The sequence below is a fragment of the Marmota flaviventris genome, chromosome 8, assembly GCF_047511675.1.
Source record: "Marmota flaviventris isolate mMarFla1 chromosome 8, mMarFla1.hap1, whole genome shotgun sequence".
NCBI lineage: Eukaryota > Metazoa > Chordata > Mammalia > Rodentia > Sciuridae > Marmota > Marmota flaviventris.
The window spans coordinates 64,981,353-65,001,571 of record NC_092505.1 but is presented as its reverse complement, the minus strand read 5'-3'; the positions used below and the strand labels follow the sequence as shown (position 1 = coordinate 65,001,571).

At 32.6% G+C, this 20,219-nt stretch overlaps 1 protein-coding gene across 1 annotated transcript in view; it reads right to left on the bottom strand.

Moving 5' to 3' along the window:
• Nucleotides 1-20,219, bottom strand: part of Cfap44 (cilia and flagella associated protein 44) — a 101,192-nt gene that overhangs the window by 28,181 nt on the left and 52,792 nt on the right. Inside the window, exons 18-25 of the mRNA XM_027936158.2 lie at nt 19,405-19,550; nt 18,212-18,482; nt 15,688-15,743; nt 15,337-15,499; nt 13,563-13,693; nt 4,812-5,008; nt 2,458-2,632; nt 167-344 (exon numbers count right to left, since the gene is read on the bottom strand). Coding sequence (XP_027791959.2) covers nt 167-344; nt 2,458-2,632; nt 4,812-5,008; nt 13,563-13,693; nt 15,337-15,499; nt 15,688-15,743; nt 18,212-18,482; nt 19,405-19,550 — 1,317 coding nt within the window. The remainder of the gene's footprint in view (nt 1-166; nt 345-2,457; nt 2,633-4,811; nt 5,009-13,562; nt 13,694-15,336; nt 15,500-15,687; nt 15,744-18,211; nt 18,483-19,404; nt 19,551-20,219) is intronic.

Below are 20,219 nucleotides of genomic sequence, written 5' to 3'. Positions count from 1 at the left end.
CTCTCTGGGACTCATTTATGAAAAGAAGACATTCTAGATATCCATGAAAGTATTTTCTAGTTTTAAATTTCTATGGTTATATTTCCTTATGGACCAGGTGAAAAAATGGGTGGTTTTTATCAGAATTCAATTAAAAACACAGAGTGCTTTATCTGTGGGTAAGTACCATAGAAACAAGTTGTCCCAATTCCTCTTCCTTTTTGGCAGCATTTATTCTCATGTGTTCAGGTATCTTGTAGTCTGCAGCTGTCTTCAGATTGAAATCTCCCATATACACTTGGGCTTCTTTAATGGCTTGAACATCTTTGGGATCTTCATAGTCATCATCAGGTTTACTCTTATAACTATTAGAAAAAAAGGTAACTCAGACACAAATACAATAGTAAACTCTAATTTATCTACTTTTAACAAGGTACATTTTTAAAGTCAATCATGAAGCAAAAGAACAATTTTGAGCCTGTATTGTCACGTTTGTGTAAGGTTCCAAGTATTTTTTTAAACTAATGACTATTTTTTTAAGAACTCCAAGAAAAAAATAATACACAATTAAATAAATAAAAACCAATCACTACAGTGTATTGAAATAATACAAATCACTGTCAGGCTTTGGTTCACGTCTAAGTAATTCACACTTAAAATTGCTATATATTCTCTTAATATAAATTAAGCTTTGGAAATTGGGTAGTTTTAAAAAATCACCAAAAAAGTCAATGAGATTTTTTTATTACACAAATGATTGTCACAAAAATGTCAACAAAAGTCATCTAGTTCAAGATGATAACATGAGCATATATATTTGCCTCTTTTTCTCTCCCCAAATCCCATGGAAATGACAGTATAAAAAGTAGTGAATCATTATGAAAGCTGAGAATGGGATTTTTTTAAAAATGGGCAAATCAGTGATATTGATATATTTCTGTAAGACAGAAAGAAGATGAAATTGTATGAATGAATAAATCAGACCAGAGCAAAATATAGCTCAGAATACCTGTAGGAGAAGGCTATAAAATAATTGAATATGATTTTCTTTGTAGAGTACCTAAGAGACTCCAAGAACAAAAAAAAAGCAGGTGTGAAGAGTAGAATGGAATGGTAGATATATCTAGCAAAATCAATTAAAGATTTGAAAAGGGGTTCCTGAACCAGCTGGGCCCTCCCAACTTTCCCACATACAAGCAACATTTATACCAATACAAAAATGGAAGAATTGCTCTCTATAGGAACCAAAGTCTCAGGGAAGTTCTAAGACATCTATGGGTACAGGTAACATTCCCTTGGAAGCTCCTTAATTAGGAGACTCCAATTCTTTAAATTGAAGTGTATCAGTTAACACAAAAATGTACAGTTTGCAGTCAGCAATTTGCTTTAGGAGAAAGCCTTTTAGGAAAACAAAAACAAAAAATAGCAAAGGAAATCTATACTGCCTTTTGTATCAATTGACAATCATTCATTGTGTATATCTGAAATAAAAAGAAGAATTATTATTTGTAATGAAGGAAAGGATAAAGAAATAGAGGGAAGGAGAGAAGAGAAAAAAAAGAGGTACTTCTGCTTCTAGCTATGTTAGAAAACAGGCCCACAATTACCTTCATGATCTAAAAAATTAGAGAATTGAACAAAAAAATACATAGAACAACTATGTTCAACATAGGCAGGAGACATTGCATACAGACAATATAAAACTACAATTCCTAGAGAGGAGAAGTGAAGTAATACTATCACTTTTTTTTTTTTCTGCATGGAGGAAATTACTAGACTGTGAAGTAGAGTCAGGATCCTACTGACCCAAATATAACCTACTGACCTCACTAATTGAGGAGACAGAGATCAAAAGACCCAAGGATTAGAACTCACGGAAAAAAAATATCAGAGTTATATAAAGGAATAACTTCAGAAATCAATACAAGGCTCCCTTAAGTTTTTGGATGGATATTTATCTACATAGTACATGGGTAATGTGAAACACGGAACAGGTAGTTGGAAATGTAAAATTATTGGGAAGCTATAAAACAAATACAAATGGAAAAATATCCTGTATTCACAAATCAGAAAACTTAATAAATGTCATTATTACCAAAAGTGATCTACAGTTAAAAATCCTTATTACCAAAAGTGATTTACAGATTCAATATAATTCCTTTGATGGCATTTTTTTACTGAAATAGAAAAAATTTTCCTATGATTCATATGTAACTATAGAAGATCACAAATATTCAAATCAATCACTATATTAGCAAAATGGAATCCCTCGGACTGAAACTCTAAGGATCATGGAAGTTCCAACAAGAAGTATCACTACTTTGAAAGATCTAGTTGAACTGTCTTTACTATCTCCTCTAGTTTTATTTTTTTCATTTCTTAATTTAAATAATGGCAATGTCAATAAGTATAAAGATCTTTTAAGATATATTTTGGGGCTTACATATTAAAAGGATAAGGGCTTAGGTAAAAACTCACAGTTCCTCCCATTCTTTTTTCCGCTGTTGGATCTTTTGTTGGGCTCTTTCCGCTTGTTGTATGAGTTTTCTAGTTTTCTCAATTTGATTTTGTATCATAATTTCACTTAGGGTTTTAGGTCGAAATTTCTTCCCTTTTTCTATCATTGGTTCTTCTTGCACGCTAATACTTCCACCTGTAAAAATAATCAAGCTTTTTTTTCAGTCTTTTTGAAACAGAAAACAAAACTTTCAAAGATGGACCTTTATATATGTTTAGTGAGGGAAGTGGCTTCTGTTTCCTGCTTCTTTAGTTTTTCTCCTGGTACATAAACAAAAATAAAATTTCTGTCTAAAGACTGAAACTACTACTTCAATATAGGAAGGCACATTTCATCTCTATTGTGGTCTTCAGGTACAGTTTTCTCTTTCCCAAGATGAAAGGAACAATTCAGAATAGCAGAGGAATCCTAAAGAATTCTAGTTCAGGTTCCTTTCTTTCCCACATCAGAGCTGTTGGTAGTGTATAAGGTAGTATAAGCATCATGCTTTGAAAGTCAAGCAATCTCCTGAAGACAGAGCCTGTTGACTTTCACTCTGAATATTTCAGCTGGTGAAGTACATGAGCTTTACTGTTTTCCTGGTCTTCCAATGGCCTGCCATTATTAGCCACTATGGTAGCCATTGCTGTGTGTGAGTTCCTTCACACCTGGTCTAGGTGATTTCAGCTGGAGTGAGACATCAGCAAACCACTGATACAAGCATAAGCAGTTGCAATGAATGTCTCCTCAAGCTGACTTGATAGGAGTCATCTATCTTTCTTTTCATTCATCAAATAAACATTTATAAGTACCAAAAAAATTTTAAAATTCAGAGAATATACTGACTTTTTAAATCAAAGTATTTATTGAGCAACTACCATGAATTTAACTCCATAAGCACAAATGCTCTTTGACCTATGATGATATATATCCTGATTATCATTTTTTACTTAATAATTCTCACTGTAAACTGAAAATTGTTAAGTCAAAAATGCATTTAATACACCTTTCTTACACAACATCATAACTTAGACAAGTCTACCTACCTTCAACAGACTGAGAACACTTATATTAGCATGCAGTCAGACACAAATTACCCAACAAAAAATCTATCTTATAATAAGGTGTTGAATATCTTTTGTAATTTATTAACCACTACACTGAAGGTGAAAAACAGAATGGTTGTATGGGTACACTTTCACACAATCATAGAGTTGAAAAATTAGATGTGGAACCATCCATCGTAAGTTAGATATTATCTTTACTGTGAAATACTGATGTAAAGAGATAAAAGACACAATTATTGCTCTTAAGGACTTTATTTAAAATTTGGCAAGATAAAACACAAATCAAGCAATTAGAAAAATGAGTAATGATGGGCCACTGACAGATGTTTAGAAGCTTGGAAGGAGTGTTGGTGATATAATGGTGGGGGCTAGAAAAGTCGATTTAAAAACTAGTCAGAAAGAGAACCAAATCTGGAAGTTAAACATGATCAGCTTTAACAAGTGTTTCTTGAAAATTATTGTGTTTAAGTTAGATAAAAAGTATGCTTTAGATAAAAATAAAAAATATAGTTAGTTACTACTTTATATTTCATATGTCAAATATATGGTAATAGGGAAAAAGAAAGGTTTAATGTGGCCTGGGTGATTGTGGAAAGGCTTTATAACAAATACGTTAAGTCTAGCTAGATCCCCAAGAACTGGTAGAATTCAGACAGAAGAGGGGTCAGAGGTCACTCAGTAGGAGCCTGGATATAAACATATCAGGAATAATTAAGGAATAGCAAGCTGGACAGTAAGTTAAACAGGTAAGTTGAACAGCATGATAAGGTACTATGGGAAACTATATAGTAATAAAAAAAAAAGATTAAAATACCAGGATAATGGTTTCAGAATTCATCCTGGGCAAGAAAAAAGATTACAGATTATTCAATGAAGAAAAATGGGGCCAAGGAATACGGAAAGAGACACTGTCTAAAAACTTGCCATATGGGAAAATTCTAGATTGGAGAATAGTTCTGTAGCATCCAGTAGTCTCACACCCTGTCAGTCACATGACCAGGGTGAGTTTTCTTTAGAGACTGCATCAAAAAAGAAGGTAAGCATGGAGCATTGTTGGAAAACTGTGACATCTCATTCTCAATCATACCACACAACTCTCTCTCCCTTGACAACTTATTCCTAAAGAGATTATCCTGAGAGAAGGGGACGAATAACAAATTGAGTTCAAGCCACCAAAGAAGGTTCAAAGTTTCTTCTCATGAAAAGATAATTCACTTTCCAAATTTTAATAAATAATGATTTAAAAGCCTTCTTGTCATTTAGGCTACCTGTTTCTCTCTGGCTATCCCTTTTTCCAGATCCCTCTTTTTCAAATCTGTCCAGTTTACTCATTCTTCTCTCTGATTGACTTGCTCGTTTGTGTTTGGAATACTTAGAGGGCTTTACCAGCCTATAGGAGGATATCTTGTGGTCAGTTTGTATAGCATAAACCACAATAGTGTCATTTTCCAGTGGATCACGAAATCTGAAAAAACAAAACAAGTGTTTGCAATAGTGACCATTTTAATCATTCTGCATGATTAAGTAATAAAAGAAGATCACAAAATACTATTCTTATAATCCATTGTATTGTGCTGGACTAAAAAAAATTTAATGAATTTTATTGGTACATTATAATTATACATAATAGTGGAATTCACTGTGACATATTTGTACATTCATATAACATAACTTGGTCAATTTCATTCTCCAGTACCTTCCTTTTCCTCAACATCCACCCTCTCTCCCTATCTCCTTCTTCTACTCTACTGGTCTCTCTTTTATTTTCATGAGACCTCCCCGCTTTATCTTTTCCTTTATTTTCTCTACTTTCCACATACGAGAGAAGCATATAATCTTTCGGAGTCTGGCTTATTTCACTTAACATAATGCTCTCAAGTTCCATCCCTTTTTCTCCAAATGACTTTCATTTTTCTTTGTAGCTGCATAAAACTCCATTGTGTATATATACCACATTTTCTTTATTGATCCAACTGTTGATGAGGACCTAGGCTGGTTCTATAACTTGACTATTTTAAATTATGCCTCTGTAAACAGAGGTATGCATGCATCCTCCTAGTATGCTGACTTTAATTCTTTTGGATAAATACCAAAGAGTGGCAGCTAGCTGGATCCAATAGGTTCCATTCCTAGTCTTTTGAGGAATCTCCATATTGATTTCCATAATGGTTGTACCAATTTACAATTCCAACAATAGAATGCAAGTTCCATTTATTCCCCCACATCCTCACCAAATTTCTTATTTGTATTCTTGATGACTGCCATTCTAACTGCAATGAGATAAAAATCTCAGGGTAGTTTTGATTTGCATTTCCCTCATTGCTAAGATAGTGAACATTTTTTCCTTTTTTTTTTTTGGGGGGGGGGCATTTATATTTCTTTTGAGAAGTGTTTGATTAGTCCATTTTCCCATTTATTGATTGGGTTATTTGGATTCTTAGTGGTAAGTTGTTTTAATTTCTTCATGTGTTCTGGATATTAGTCCTCTGTCAGAATAGTAGCTGCTAATCTGTACTTTCTCTTCACACTATTGTTTCCTTTGTTGTGCAGAAGCATTTTAATTTGATACCTTCTCACTTATTAATTATTGGTTTTAGTTCCTGAACTTTAGGAGTCCTACTGAGAAAGTCGTCACCTCCAATTATATATTAGAGTGTTAACCTTGTTTTCTTTTAGCAGTTGCAAACTATCTGGGTTAGACTCAAACTTTAACCATGCATATACTATCAAGATGTAATGGAAATTGGATTGGACTTCATAAAGAGCAAGTAGAGAACTAGGAGTATAGCTCAGTAATAGAGTATTTACTTAGCCTAAGTAAGATCCTGGCCTCAATCCCCATCACCCCCACTCCCTGCCAAAAAAGGAGGGAATAAAGGAAGGGAAGGAAGGGGGAATTATTTCTAATGAAAATATTAAACAAGTCATTATTAATATAATGCCACTGTTTTGCTAATATGTGAAAAAATGAAAATTTTGTAAGCAGACTGCAGTTTAATGGATAATAGATCATATCAAACTCTGAGGAAATGTAATCTACCTCCCTATGTATTATATAAAATAGGTTATTAAATATAATAGGTACATGTTGTTTTCATATGTATTTATATGGATATACAAATAAATATAAATATATATAAAATATACAAATATGTGTGGGGGGCTCCTGAATCCAAATAATTTTTTAACACTCATTTTCAAGAGAGTTAAGAAAGTCCACCTTACTAAGGCATCTAAACATATTTTGTTGTCTTAAATTATATGATATATGGATATGGATATGTTCATATACTTGTGATAATGTGATTTATTTGTATATAGTAACTATGAGGGGAGCAGATGTTAGGAAACTGAATACAAGGGTAAGCCTCCCCACTCTTACTTTGTCCGTCAGCTTTCCATTTCAAGGGCGTTTCATGAAACCCCCAAACTATCAGATTCCACTCTTGCCTCTATAAAAATCATCAAGTGCTGGGTGAGGTGGTGTACACCTGTAATCCCAGCAACTTAGGAGGCTAAATCAGGAGGACCACAAGTTCAAAGCCAGGTTCAGCAACTTAGCCAGGCCTTAAGCAACTTAGCAAGACCCTGTTTCAAAATAAAAAAATTAAAAAGGGTGGGGATGTGGCTCAGTGGTTATAAGTGGCCCTGGCTTCAATCCTTATTTTCCCCCCACCAAAAAAAAAAAAAAATCACACTTAGAAATTCATACTACTTTATAGTTTACCCTTCTCTTATAGCCCACAGAGATTTGAGATTTATCCTTCAACTGTCAATTTTTTTAAAAAAATTTCAAATAATTTCTCATCAGTTAAATTATTATTTTGGGGGCACTGGTTCACTATCACCCCTGTACCCTCACACATTTTTAATTTTAGAATTTATTAGTCTTAGTTTGTTTGCTTTTCTTAACTATTTTTATGACTCAATCCTTTTAATTCTATTTTTCCCTTTTAAACTACTTTCTTTTCTCTTTAATTCTCTTTCTTTTCATAGCATAGTATCTTTCTCATCTCTTTAAGACATATTCCCTTTAACTTTCACCTATTAGAGTTTTACTTTTTAAATTTGGCTTTCCTATGAGACTCAGATAACATGAAGGAAAATATATATAATTTTGAATACATCAAAATGAAAACTTCTTCACAGAAAAATCTGAACAAAGTTCAAAGCAAATGGCAGAGTAGGAGAAAGCATTTACCATATGTATAATAAAAGTCAAATACCTACAATACAGCATAGAAAATAAACAGGACCCAAAGAAAAATGAACAAGGAATCTAAGCAGTTAATTCTCAAAAGAATAAGTATAAATTAACTATAAACATGAGAAGAAATGTGAGCATTACCAATAATAAAAAAAAAAACTTCAAGTTATTCAAACAAGAGTTACCATGTTTGGCCTATTAGATTGGTAAAGGTAAAAACACTGATAATACCCAGAGTTATGTGGTGGCAAATTTTATCCCCTCCCCACATTCTAATTAAAGAGTTAGGTATTTATTATTTCCTTCCTTCCATATGTCCACCAAAAACATGATGCTATGGTGAATGGAGAGTACATAGACCAGGGAAGGAAAATAGCTAAAAAAGTATTTGAGAACAAGTATGGCAGGGAGGATGAGGCTCCTTCTGATTAGGAGAATGGGCAACTTGCATCTTGGCACTGTGGATACTTGTGCCCTCCTTCAGATAGTATCTGGAGAGATGGCAAGGCCTCACAATGGTAGCTGTATGTGCTGTGTGTGTGTTTGATGCAAGCTGGGGGGATTCTGGCCCTAATAAAGATAGTCCGCTCCAGCGGAGCACAGAACCATTGATTCAAAGAACACAAAGAAGTAAGCAGGCTGGTATAGCACCCTCAGGAGTATCAAGACTGACTTTCCTGTCTTCTTGGTAGAATAAGAGCCCAGAGTCAAATTTAAATTAATATAAATAAAATAAAGAATAGCTCCACTACTTACATACCTAAATTGTGGGTTAAGATTCATACTTACCCCCCCTCCACACACATTTTTATAAATATATGATGAATATTTACTAAGAATAAACATGCTACAATGTTGAGGTTCTTTCTGAGAGAAACTTTTTATCCACATTCATTTCTAAGCAGACAGCAATCTGATTATAATTTGGGGATTCAAATATTATCCAGAAATTCAAATATTCAAGGATTTGATGTCAGGCAATGAGTGTTATAATTCACTGGACAATGTACCAGAAAGGAAATAGATGCACATCTGAGAGAGTTCTGAAGATCTGAGGACTCCCTTCCCCTCTTTAGGTAAGTGCTGGTGAGTATTTACCTAAAGATGAGAAGGCATCTACCTGAAGCCAGGGAAAGAAACACCAAAAAAGGAACAGGCAGAATAATCCCCAGACTCCACACAGGTTGAAACAGCTTGGGTCCTCACAATCTTGATACTACATGGGTCCTAGGGTAGAGTACTCAGAAGAGTAGTCGGGAAGAATTAGCCCTAGACTAACAACTGCCCTGATCCCACCAAACCAAGATTAAAAGAAGGTTTTAAAAAAAAATCCAGCTATTTTCAAGTAATTTAACTGACACCTAGAATTAAGCTCAAGAATACTTAAAATTATGTAAAAATATCTAGCACCCACAAAGTACAATTCACAGTGTCTAGCATTTAACCAAAACTTATCAGGCAAGCAAAAAAGCAGAAAAAGCTGACTCAAAATGAACAGAAATGTATTAGTCAGCAGAAATAGCCCCAGTAATGACACTAATGATCTAACAGATTAGGACACTGAATCAATTATTATGATATACTCTATATAATCATGAAGGCAGAAAAAAGAATGGAAATGTTAAAGTGAACAAAAATTTCACCTATTATACCAGGAAGTCAATAAGAATGACTATAAGATAGTCATAATGATATAACTGATGTAAGAAATGATATAAAAGATGAAATAGAAAAACTAGAGGACATATTAAAAGTGGCTCTTTTCAAGATATATCATGTTTATGGGCTGAAAATTCAATATTTTGTTTTTTCTTTTTTTATTCTAATTTGTTTTGTATGACAGCAGAATGCATTACAATTCATATTACACCTATAGAGCACAAATTTTCATATCTCTGTTACACACAAACTAGAGTCACACCATTCGTGTCTTCATACATGTACTTAGGGTAATAATTTCCATCTCATTCCACCATCTTTCCTACCCCCATGCTCCCTCCCTTCCCCTCCCTCCCCTTGCTCTATCTAGAGTACATCTAATCCACCCATGCTCCTCCCCTGAAACCCCACTATGAATCAGCCTCTTTATATCAGACAAAACATTCGGCATTTGGATTTTTGGGATTGGCTAACTTCACTTAGCATTATATTCTCCAACTCCATCCATTTACCTGCAAATGCCATGATTTTATTCTCTTTTAATGTGCTGGATAGTATTCCATTGTGTGTGTGTGTGTGTGTGTGTGTGTGTGTAAAAAAAAAATATATATATATATATATAATATCACATTTTCTTTATCCATTAATCCACTGAAGAGCATCTAGGTTGGTTCCATAGTTTAGCTATTGTGAATTGTACAGCTATAAACATTGATATGGCTGTGTCATTACAGTATGCTGTTTTTAAAGTCTTTGGGGTATAAACCAAGGAATGGGATAGCTGGGTCAAATGGTGGTTCCATTCCAAGTTTTCCAAGGAATCTCCATACTGCTTTCTATATTGGCTGCACCAATATGCAGTCCCACCAGCAGTGTATGAGTGTGCCTTTTCCCCTACATCCTCGCCAGCACTTATTGTTGTTTGTATTCTTGATAGCTGCCATTCTGACTGGAGTGAGATGAAATCTTAGAGTAGTTTTGATTTGCATTTCTCTAATTGCTAGCGAAGTTGAACATTTTTTCATACATTTGTTGATTGATTGTATATCCTCTTCTGAGAAGTGTCTATTCACTTCCTTGGCCCATTTATTGATTGGGTTATTTGTTTTGTCTTTGTCTTTGTGTTGTTCTTTATATATCCTAGAGATTAGTGCTCTATCTAATATGCGTGTGGTAAAGATTTGCTCCCAAAATGTAGGCTCTCTATTCACTTCACTGATTGTTTCTTTTGCTGAGAAGAAGCTTTTTGGTTTGAATCCATTCCATTTATCGATTCTTGATTTTAATTCTTGTGCTAAAGGAGTCTTATTAAGAAAGTTGGGGCCTAATCCAACATGTCAGAGATTTGGGCCTACTTTTTCTTCTATTAGGCGCAGGGTCTCTGGCTTAATGCCTAGGTCCTTGATCCCTTTTGATTTGAGTTTTGTGCATGGTGAGAGATAGGGGTTTAATTTCATTTTGTTGCATATGGATCTCCAGTTTTCCTAGCACCATTTGTTGAAGAGGCTATCTTTTCCCCATTGTATGTTTTTGGTGCCTTTGTCTAATATAAGATAACTGTAGTTATGTGGGTTTGTCTCTGAGTCCTCTATCAATATTTGTTTTTAAATGTCTGTTATTCCTACATACATCTGTAGATTTCATGTAATTCCAATCAAAATCTTAGAAGGGTTTTTGTGAAAGTTGGCAAGTTATTAACAAGCAATGAATGTAAACAATCTTGGAGATGAAGAGCAAGGCTGAAAGATTCACCATACTAGACATGAAGATTTAAAACAGGGTGATACCAGCACAAAGATAGAGAGAGAGGCCAGTGAAATTTAATAAAGAATGCAGAAACAGACCCATGTTTATGAAAAAGCATCACCACAATCCTGTGAGGAAAGTGTGTTCTTTCAGCAAATAATACTAAGTTAATTGGACATTGACAGAGAAACAAACGACATTGGATCATATCTCATACTACCTACAAAAATTATTCAAGATGAGTAATGGCAAACAATAGAGCTTATAGCAGAAAATATAGGAGAATTATTTCATGAATTGGGAATAGGCAAAGTTTTCTTATATACAACACAAAAGCATTAACCTTGAAAGAAAAAGGCCAATAAACTAAACTTAATTTAAAAACTTTCATTCAACAAAAGACTCCATTAGGAGTAAAGAAACATGCCACAGACTAGATCAAAATATCTTACATAAGCACACACACATATGTATTATATATATATATATATATATATATATATATACACACACACACACACACACACACACACACACACATACCTATTGCTCATATATAAATACAGATAGAGATAACCAAAGACCAAATCCATAATATATACATAGCTCCTACATCCAATTTTTAAAATGAATGAAAGACTTGAACAAAAACCTAACATAGAGAATATACCAATGATTAGTAAATATATGAAAAGAGGGTGAAAATTATCACTTACCAGGGAAATAAATGTAAACTTAAATCACATGAGATACTACTAAAGAATGGCTGGAATTTAAACATCTGACAATCCCCACTGATGACAAGCATGCATGTTAGAAATTTAACTGAATCCCTAAAAAGGTAAGTTCAAGTCCTAACTCCTAGTACCTGAGAATGTGACCTTATCTGAAAATAAGGTCTTAACAGAGGTTATCCATTTAAAATGAGACCATTAGCATGGACCTTATTTCAGCATGACTGATGTCCTTATTAGGGAAATTTGGACACAGAGATATGTGCAGAGGTAAGGCTATATTACAAGACACAGAGATAACATTATGTGAAAGAAGAGGACTTGGAGTGAAGAACCTCAAGTCAAGAACAACAAAGACTGCTGGCAAACCACCAGACCCTCAAAGAGAGTCATGGAACAGATTCTCCTTTCCAGTCCTCAAAAAGAACCAACTTGCTAGACACCTTGATTTTCAACTTCTGGCCTCCAGAACCATAACAATAAATGTTACTTATTTAAAGCAACCATTTTATGATACTTTGTTGGAAGCTCTAAGAAACTGACACAATGAGGATCAATTGGAATATTTTATACTTGGGAGGTCAAAGTATAAAGTGATTCAATTATATTGGGAAATTGGCAGTATTTAATAAAAACTAAATATTCATAAAAACCATGGCCTAAAAGTGTGGAATATGATATGTCAAGAAATTTGTAATGTTTTGAACAATCAACAATAAAAAATTTAAAAAAAAACATGGCCTAGCAGTTCTACAACTGGATATATTACCAACAGTAGTAAGTGCTGATGTCCACCAAAAAACATGCACCAAAATGTTCTTAGCAGCATTATCTACAGTAGCCAAAAGCTATCAATGATAAATGGTTAAATTGTGGCATAGCCACAATTATTTAAATTAATTGAAATAATGGAATATTGCAAGAAAATGAAAAAGAATAAACTATGGTGACGTGCAACAACATGGATAATCTTAGACATATGAATAATCTTAGTATATGAATAAAAGAAACCCGATGCAAAAGAATTCATGTTCAACATTTAATTTATATAAAGTTCTCAGATAAAACTAATCTATGGCAATAAAGAATTAAATTTGGAAGGTAGGTATTTACAAAGAGAATGCCACCAGGAAACTTCCTAAACTGGTATAAATGTTCTATTTCTTAATCTGAGTAGTGGATACATGTGTTCATATTTTTAAAAAAATTATTAAGCCATTTGATTAAGATTTATATACTCTGTATAAATTACATCAAAATAAAAGACAAAAAACTAATTTCCTCTGGAAAGTTGAGTTGATGCATGAGACTATGCAGGAGGTTGTTGTCTTTTATTAGAAGTCCTTTGATTCTGTTTGATTTTAAAATTTTTAATGCATATGTGCTCTTATGCTAATGTGGCATAAAATAAATAATTTATCACAAACAGAAGTAAATATGTATTTATATAATTTTTTAAAGTACAACTGTTAACCAAATAACTCATATTTAACTAGAAAGGAGTAAGCAGAAAGATCAGGGAGATATCAATATTAGTGACAAGACTAGTCCTTAAGATTGAAGTCAGTGGGTACTTCAGAAAACCTTTTATCTTGCTACTTCACTGACACTACTGTAAACTATTCAAACTTATGCACTAAAACACCTTAATTTATAGGAAATATAGATCTTACCTATTCTGTACCTTCTTCAGGCCAAGATAATGCTTCTCCTTTTCCCAAGCTAATTCCTTTTCTAGTTGGTGAATTTTATGAACAGTTTTTCTGTCAATTTCAGCCCGAATTTTGGAATCAAGATCAAAGTCCTGCAAATACGTACATTTGTTTATACAAAGGTTTTTTTTTAAAATCAATATATTGTTATCAGTCCTCTGTCTTATACACAATTACGTATTTTTAGTCTTGTCTTCAATTTCACACTGCATCATAACTCCAGAATATCCTAAACTCTTATTCCAGAACAGAAATAGTTTACTTTTGATCTTTTGATCTTGGTGGGGCGTAGATTTCATAATACATGAAGAAATCATTAATAATATGGAAACAACATTACATACTTAAAATATTTCCCCACAATAAAAGTGATAAATGCTAATAATATTTGGAGAGTATACAAAATTTAAAACAATACTCTCACCATCCCAAAGAAAGTACTGTTGCATAACCTGCTTTGCACAGGATAGAAGCTGGTGGCAGCTGAATATTCCCTCACATATGGATGTCTTCTTGACATTCTTGTTGGATGTTGCTCACTGAGCGGTTGCCTTTCTCCCATAAGGATACCTATGGGCATCATGTTTATTACCTTCACTCCCAGAAAAATATCAGAGCCTGCATTCACACTAAACTGTGAGTAGTAATTATTCTTTCCAGAGGTGTTTGTGTTTTCAGTAGTGATATTTGTAAAATGCTTTGCCACAGTACTTGGTACAGTTGTTCTTTATCTTTATATCTTGCCTCAATTTTTTTTATCTTTATTGCTCATACTCTGGAGTATCAGCCTCTTTCTTAATAAAATAGTATAAAGGTCTTTTGACTATTATGAATTGGCTTTTTTAGTCAATATAATGAGCTAATCATCATGACATCATAGCATTTTTCATGTGAAATACACAAAGTACTTCTAGAATTACAGAATTGGATAATCCACAGATATATTCAAGATGATAAATTCTGGCTTTTAACTTGATTAGACTCTTAACAGTAATTCTGTTTAGGAAGAAATACAAAATAGATATTTTTAAAAAATACTTAATCGGGCTGGGGATGTGGCTCAAGCGGCAATCCGCTCGTCTGGCATGCGTGGGGGCCCTGGGTTTGATCCTCAGCACCACATAAAAATAAAAAAATAAAGATGTTGTGTCAACCGAAAACTGAAAAATAATATTAAATCTCTCTCTTTCTCTCTCAAAAAAAAATTAATCACTAACAGGCACATGGGGCTTACAGTAAGTCACAAAAGGAAAAATAAACACTAAAACTGGCTTAAACAATTTTGTGATTGTCCTTATAGCTACAACTATACTAAGACAACTTTTAGAAATTTTGTGGATCAACTAGGTACTATCTTCTCAACATATCTGATAAATATATAGAAATGGAACAACAAAGAGTCAAAATATGCATGTACCTACCCAACAGATATTTTGACTACGTACAATAAGGGTTGATAGCCAAATCAAAACCCGAATTTATATTTTATTTTGTTACCCATCAATAAACAAATAAAACATGTGTGAGGAACCTATATTCAGTAGAAACTTTGTGTTACATAAAGAGACTTATCTGCTTCCAAACCAAACAAGTTTTACAATAGTTGAGTTGCTGCAAATACACTGACCAGCCAGATAAAGGAAAGCATAATGATTATTTTTATGTTCCAGCTAGTTGGCAAAATAGTAGTCTCAATTCAGAAATTGCATGTTATTAAGATTTTACTTAGACTTACTGTCCTTTTAAATTGCATATGCTCTGGTAATTCTTTGTTCATTTCTATTAACTTCCAAAATGTATTCCTCAAAGCTTGGATTTGTTCTCTCTTCCCAGCTTTTAATTCTTCCATTTCTTTCATTAACTTGTCATGTTCTCTTTTCTTCCTAGCATTCTCAATACTGAGAATAGAAATTTAAAAGAATAGCATGTTAGACTACAGAAACAGCAGAAGAGAAAATCAGTATTCAGTAATTTGGAAATTTACTCAGCTTGATCAACTTCTGTACAATCTTGGTCTGTTTTGTAAAAAAAGAAAAAAGAAAGAAAAACCACTTATCTAAGCAATACTTATTAAAAATTCCCATACCTGTAGGCTTTGGGATCTTCAATATCTTCTGTGGGTGGCTGTGTTTCAATTCCAAACTGTAGGCAAAAGAGGAAAAGTTAGTCCTTTAAAATTGTATATTTCCCTCAAAATATCTAAGAAAATTGAAGGTTTTTTACCTGCTAATTTTTAACAAGTATAGGTCTGAAAAGTAGTTTTACACAGAACAAACTATGGAAAAAATTGTGTTGACTAAATTTATTTGTTTCTGCATCATTTATAGGGGTAGGTAGAAAAAGATTAAAAGGTTGAGATACAATCATGTTTTTGCAAAATGTTAATATCATCACAGTTGCCTCCTCCAAAATGTCAATTAGTGATTCATGTGAGCTATTAATACATGTTATTAATAGCAAAATAGAAAATACACACTAAAAGTTTCTAGGTAATATATTTCAAAACATTTGTTTTCCTGTATATCACTTTATTATATGCATAATTCCCCAAAATACTTCATGTATACCCTAGATTTTTAAATATATATTTTAAATATATATGTGTGTATATATACATATATATATATATATGTTTTAGTTTTAAGTAAAATTTGATGTGACCCCAATCAAAAGAAGATATAAGGTGGAAAATGCAAACATAATCCCCCTTCTTCAAAGAAAAAGATATGAAAAAAGAAATACAAATCTCTGTTTAGAAAGGAAATTGATTTAAGAGGAACTGAGAAGTAAATTACTTAAAATTTGTGTATTCAGGTGCTGTGTTGTAAAATGTCTGCAATGTTAAGAAAGAAGAATTACAACCCAGCAAACAAAATAGAGTCTTAATTTGCTATCTAATCAGTTCTTCAGTAAAGCTGAACTTTTTCTCTATTCTCTTTTATAGAAGATGGTCTGTTTTCCTGTTGTTCTTTATAAAGAAATAAATTTTGATCAAATTGTTTTATTATAATCTTCATATATATGAAATGTAAACATAAAATAGTTATATATATGAAACATACACCTATATATTTCTATGGAAGTCAAGGTTTATGACTTTAGTAAAAGTGAAGTTATATACTTGACTAATATAAGAGCCAGTGATGGCTAATCAATCATTACTTACTCATTCAAAACATAAATATATTGAATTTATTTTTATTTTTTTTATCTCCAAGAGCTAAGTCCCTTGGTTCTCTAACATCCATGTGCCAAGATTTAACCCTGATGCTCAGCCAACTACTAACTGTATCCTAGTCACAGTTGTTTACAATACAGTTGAGTTAAACAAAGATGTTTCCAAGAGTTACAAAATATATGCCACAGGCTCTCAAACTTGGCTGCACATTCGAATGAAGTGGAGGATATTTTATAAAACACTTATGCCTAGGTTTCACCTTCAGAGATGTTAATTTAATTTTTCTTGGGTGGGGTTCAGGCATCTGTACTTTTAAGGACTCTCAGTGCCCTAAAGTAAGAACCTCAGAACTTCTGCAGAGCTTAATTGATTATTGTGGGTTTTTAAAAAATTATTTTAATTTTTTCCTGATTTTTGCCTTCTTAAAAGCAGAGTCAACTTCAATGATGTAAAAAATATTGACTGTATCCACAAATAAGAGGACACTATTATTCAAATTGTGGAATGATTTTTTTTCTATCCAAAAAAATATAGGTTTCTATAGAGAGAGCTCACATTAGGTACAAAAATAAAAATGTTTCTTCTTGTTTATATGCTTTCCCTGCATAATTCCTCTTTCGAAGCTGGACCCTGTTTAACCATTGGCCCATACTCCAAATTCTGCTGCTATTAAAAGAAATGAAAATTAACTGCTCTTATCTTCCCTACATTCTTTGTGTGTTGTTTTGAAATAGGCTGTTAAATGGAAAGTTAACATTTTCTTAAGAATTTTAACTGTGATGTTTCTGATACAACTCCTTAGTCTTTAGGAACAATTCTAATGGTCCCTAAATGACTTTATCCAAAGGCACCACTTTGACAACAAAAGATTCTGGTTCTGTGACATGACAAAAGGATATAATTTGGAGATGTGTACCCTCAAAATTCATCACAAAGCAAACAATCTATTTTGCCTATGAACAGAATAATTTGTTGCGAATCTTTGAACAAGATATACATTATTACATTCCAAAATGAAAGATATTAATATTTTTCAACCTCTTTTAAAAAAACGTACTTTATGGTGTACATCCTGTACAGACCCATGTGATGAGTGAATGAATAAATGAAAAACAAAATATATGTCTGAAAAATATTGTGTATTTTTGAAAAAGAAGAAGCTGTGATTTTAAAAGTCATTGATACAGAAAAGTCAACATATTCTTTTTAAATTTTGAGCACTACATAACTTTATAATAAGGGGAATTCAACACCATTAATATAAATATAGAAGCATCAGAAAGTCAAAATTATAATATGGTAGGAAGTTTAGATAATAAAGTTAGTATGTCTAAATTGTTCTCATTTTTTAAGCACATGAGCAATTTCACATCACTATCTTAGAATAAAGTTTGTTGTTATTAATTAATTCATTGTTTAATTAGTTACATACCTTGGGAGATGGCACTTTGGCCTTGACAATTTTCAGGAATTCAAGTTCAGAAAAAATAGTGAAAACAAAGATATTATTATCTGCTCCAGCAGTTATCAAGAAACGATCATCAAAGCTAGTTACCATGCTTTTAACACATCCATAATCATTGTCATGAATACTGAAGTGCCAGTAGTCTTCCAAACTGCTTAGTAAAGGCTCATTCTGATTTAGGATATACACTCTAATGGCTCCATTTCTCATTCCACAAAACATCATTGTTTGGCTAAAGCTATGAGTCAAAAGGAAAGTAAATTATTTTTCCTATTAGTCTAAAAGTAATATTTAATTTTAAATTAATTGACAAATGTCTATATTTGAATAACAAAGGTGTTATGAACTGAATTGTGTATCACTAAAATTCATATATTTAAGCCCTAGCCCCAGATACCTCAGAATGTAACTATATTGTGAAATGGGGCATTTAAAGAGGTAATTAAGTTAAATGAGAACATTTGGATGGACCCTATTCCAGTCTGACTGATAAACTTATATGAAAAAAAGGTTAAGACAGAGAGACTAGAGATATTGTGCACAATATCAAGTGAGGACACAGCAAAAGGCAGATATTTGCAAACCAAAAAAAAGAGACTTCAAGAGAAACCAACAAATCAACTAATACTTTGATCTTAGAACTCTACTATCCAGACTATGAAAAAATAAATTTCTGTTGTTCAGGCTACCAAGTATGTGGCATTTTGTTACAGAGCCCTAATAAATTAATACAAAGAAAAGTGGGGAAAGGTCAATTGAAAATTGGAGCTAGTCCATCTGTTTTTCAGAAAAATGATAGGGATATATTCTCAGTTCTCAATTACTAAAGAGCTAATGATTCATCTTGTAATTTCTCCAGAATCACTGAAACTCTGACCCTTAATTATCTGACCATGCAGTTTATAGCATTCTCCTAAGTAAAAGAGGGTAAATCCATGCAACTCAATTGTCATAAGTAGAAATTCTGACAGAATATCTACAGGGAAAATTTTAATATAATTTCAGGACTAGCTTTGATTCACTTGATTTATTTAACTACACATTGTTTGAGCATCTCTTTATTTGGATGGATATTTAAAATTGACTATATCCATGATATACAAAAATATAAACCCCCTAATAGGATATTATTTTTCAAAGCTTTTTGACATTCTATTCACCTGAAAATGATAGTTTGGATGGGATTTTCTTCTGTATCCTCAAGAAAACGGAAATCAAAAGGTTCATCTCTCTGTTCTTCAAAATTGCTGCTTTTGTCACATAAGGGAAATTCACAGTGATATAGAAAACCAGCATCATAGCCACCCTGGGAAAGGTAAATAACATAGATGGTGGTATTTGGATACAACACATATTTCAAAATTTAAAAAGCAATATAGATATTTTTAAACATCTACTTCTATATTTGATTACAGAGTAGTTTTATTTACTATAAAATGTCTCTATTGTCCATTTATATACAACTATATAATTATAATAATAAATACTTTATGGTAATGTATTCCCACTTAGAAGTCAATACAAGAGAGATTTCACCTCTGACTAGCTACTGAATTCCATTTTATTTCTTCAAGTGTTATTTGGAATAGGTAATATTTTGTAACAGGTTTTGCAGGTCATTGTTTTCATAGCTAGCATTCAGTCTGGGGTGACTTCAAACATTTAATTTTTCAGGAAGGGCTATTTAGGAAAAATCTATCCATATAATAAAAAGACAAGTGATCATCTGGATGGATTATATTGCTCCAACTCTAATTTGCTTTCTTTTTCTATATGAACCAAAGATTCCGTACCAAGAGAAGTAAATTAATGGCCAGAACATCTTTATGAAAAATAAATGCATAAGAAATAAATGGTAACAAAATATGACCTCTAAAAATCAAATTAAGTTTTCACTTTTGCAATAGCAGATTGGATTGCTTCAGCCAAGAATAATGAAAACAAAAACAACAACAACAAAAATTCTCCAAAAGGG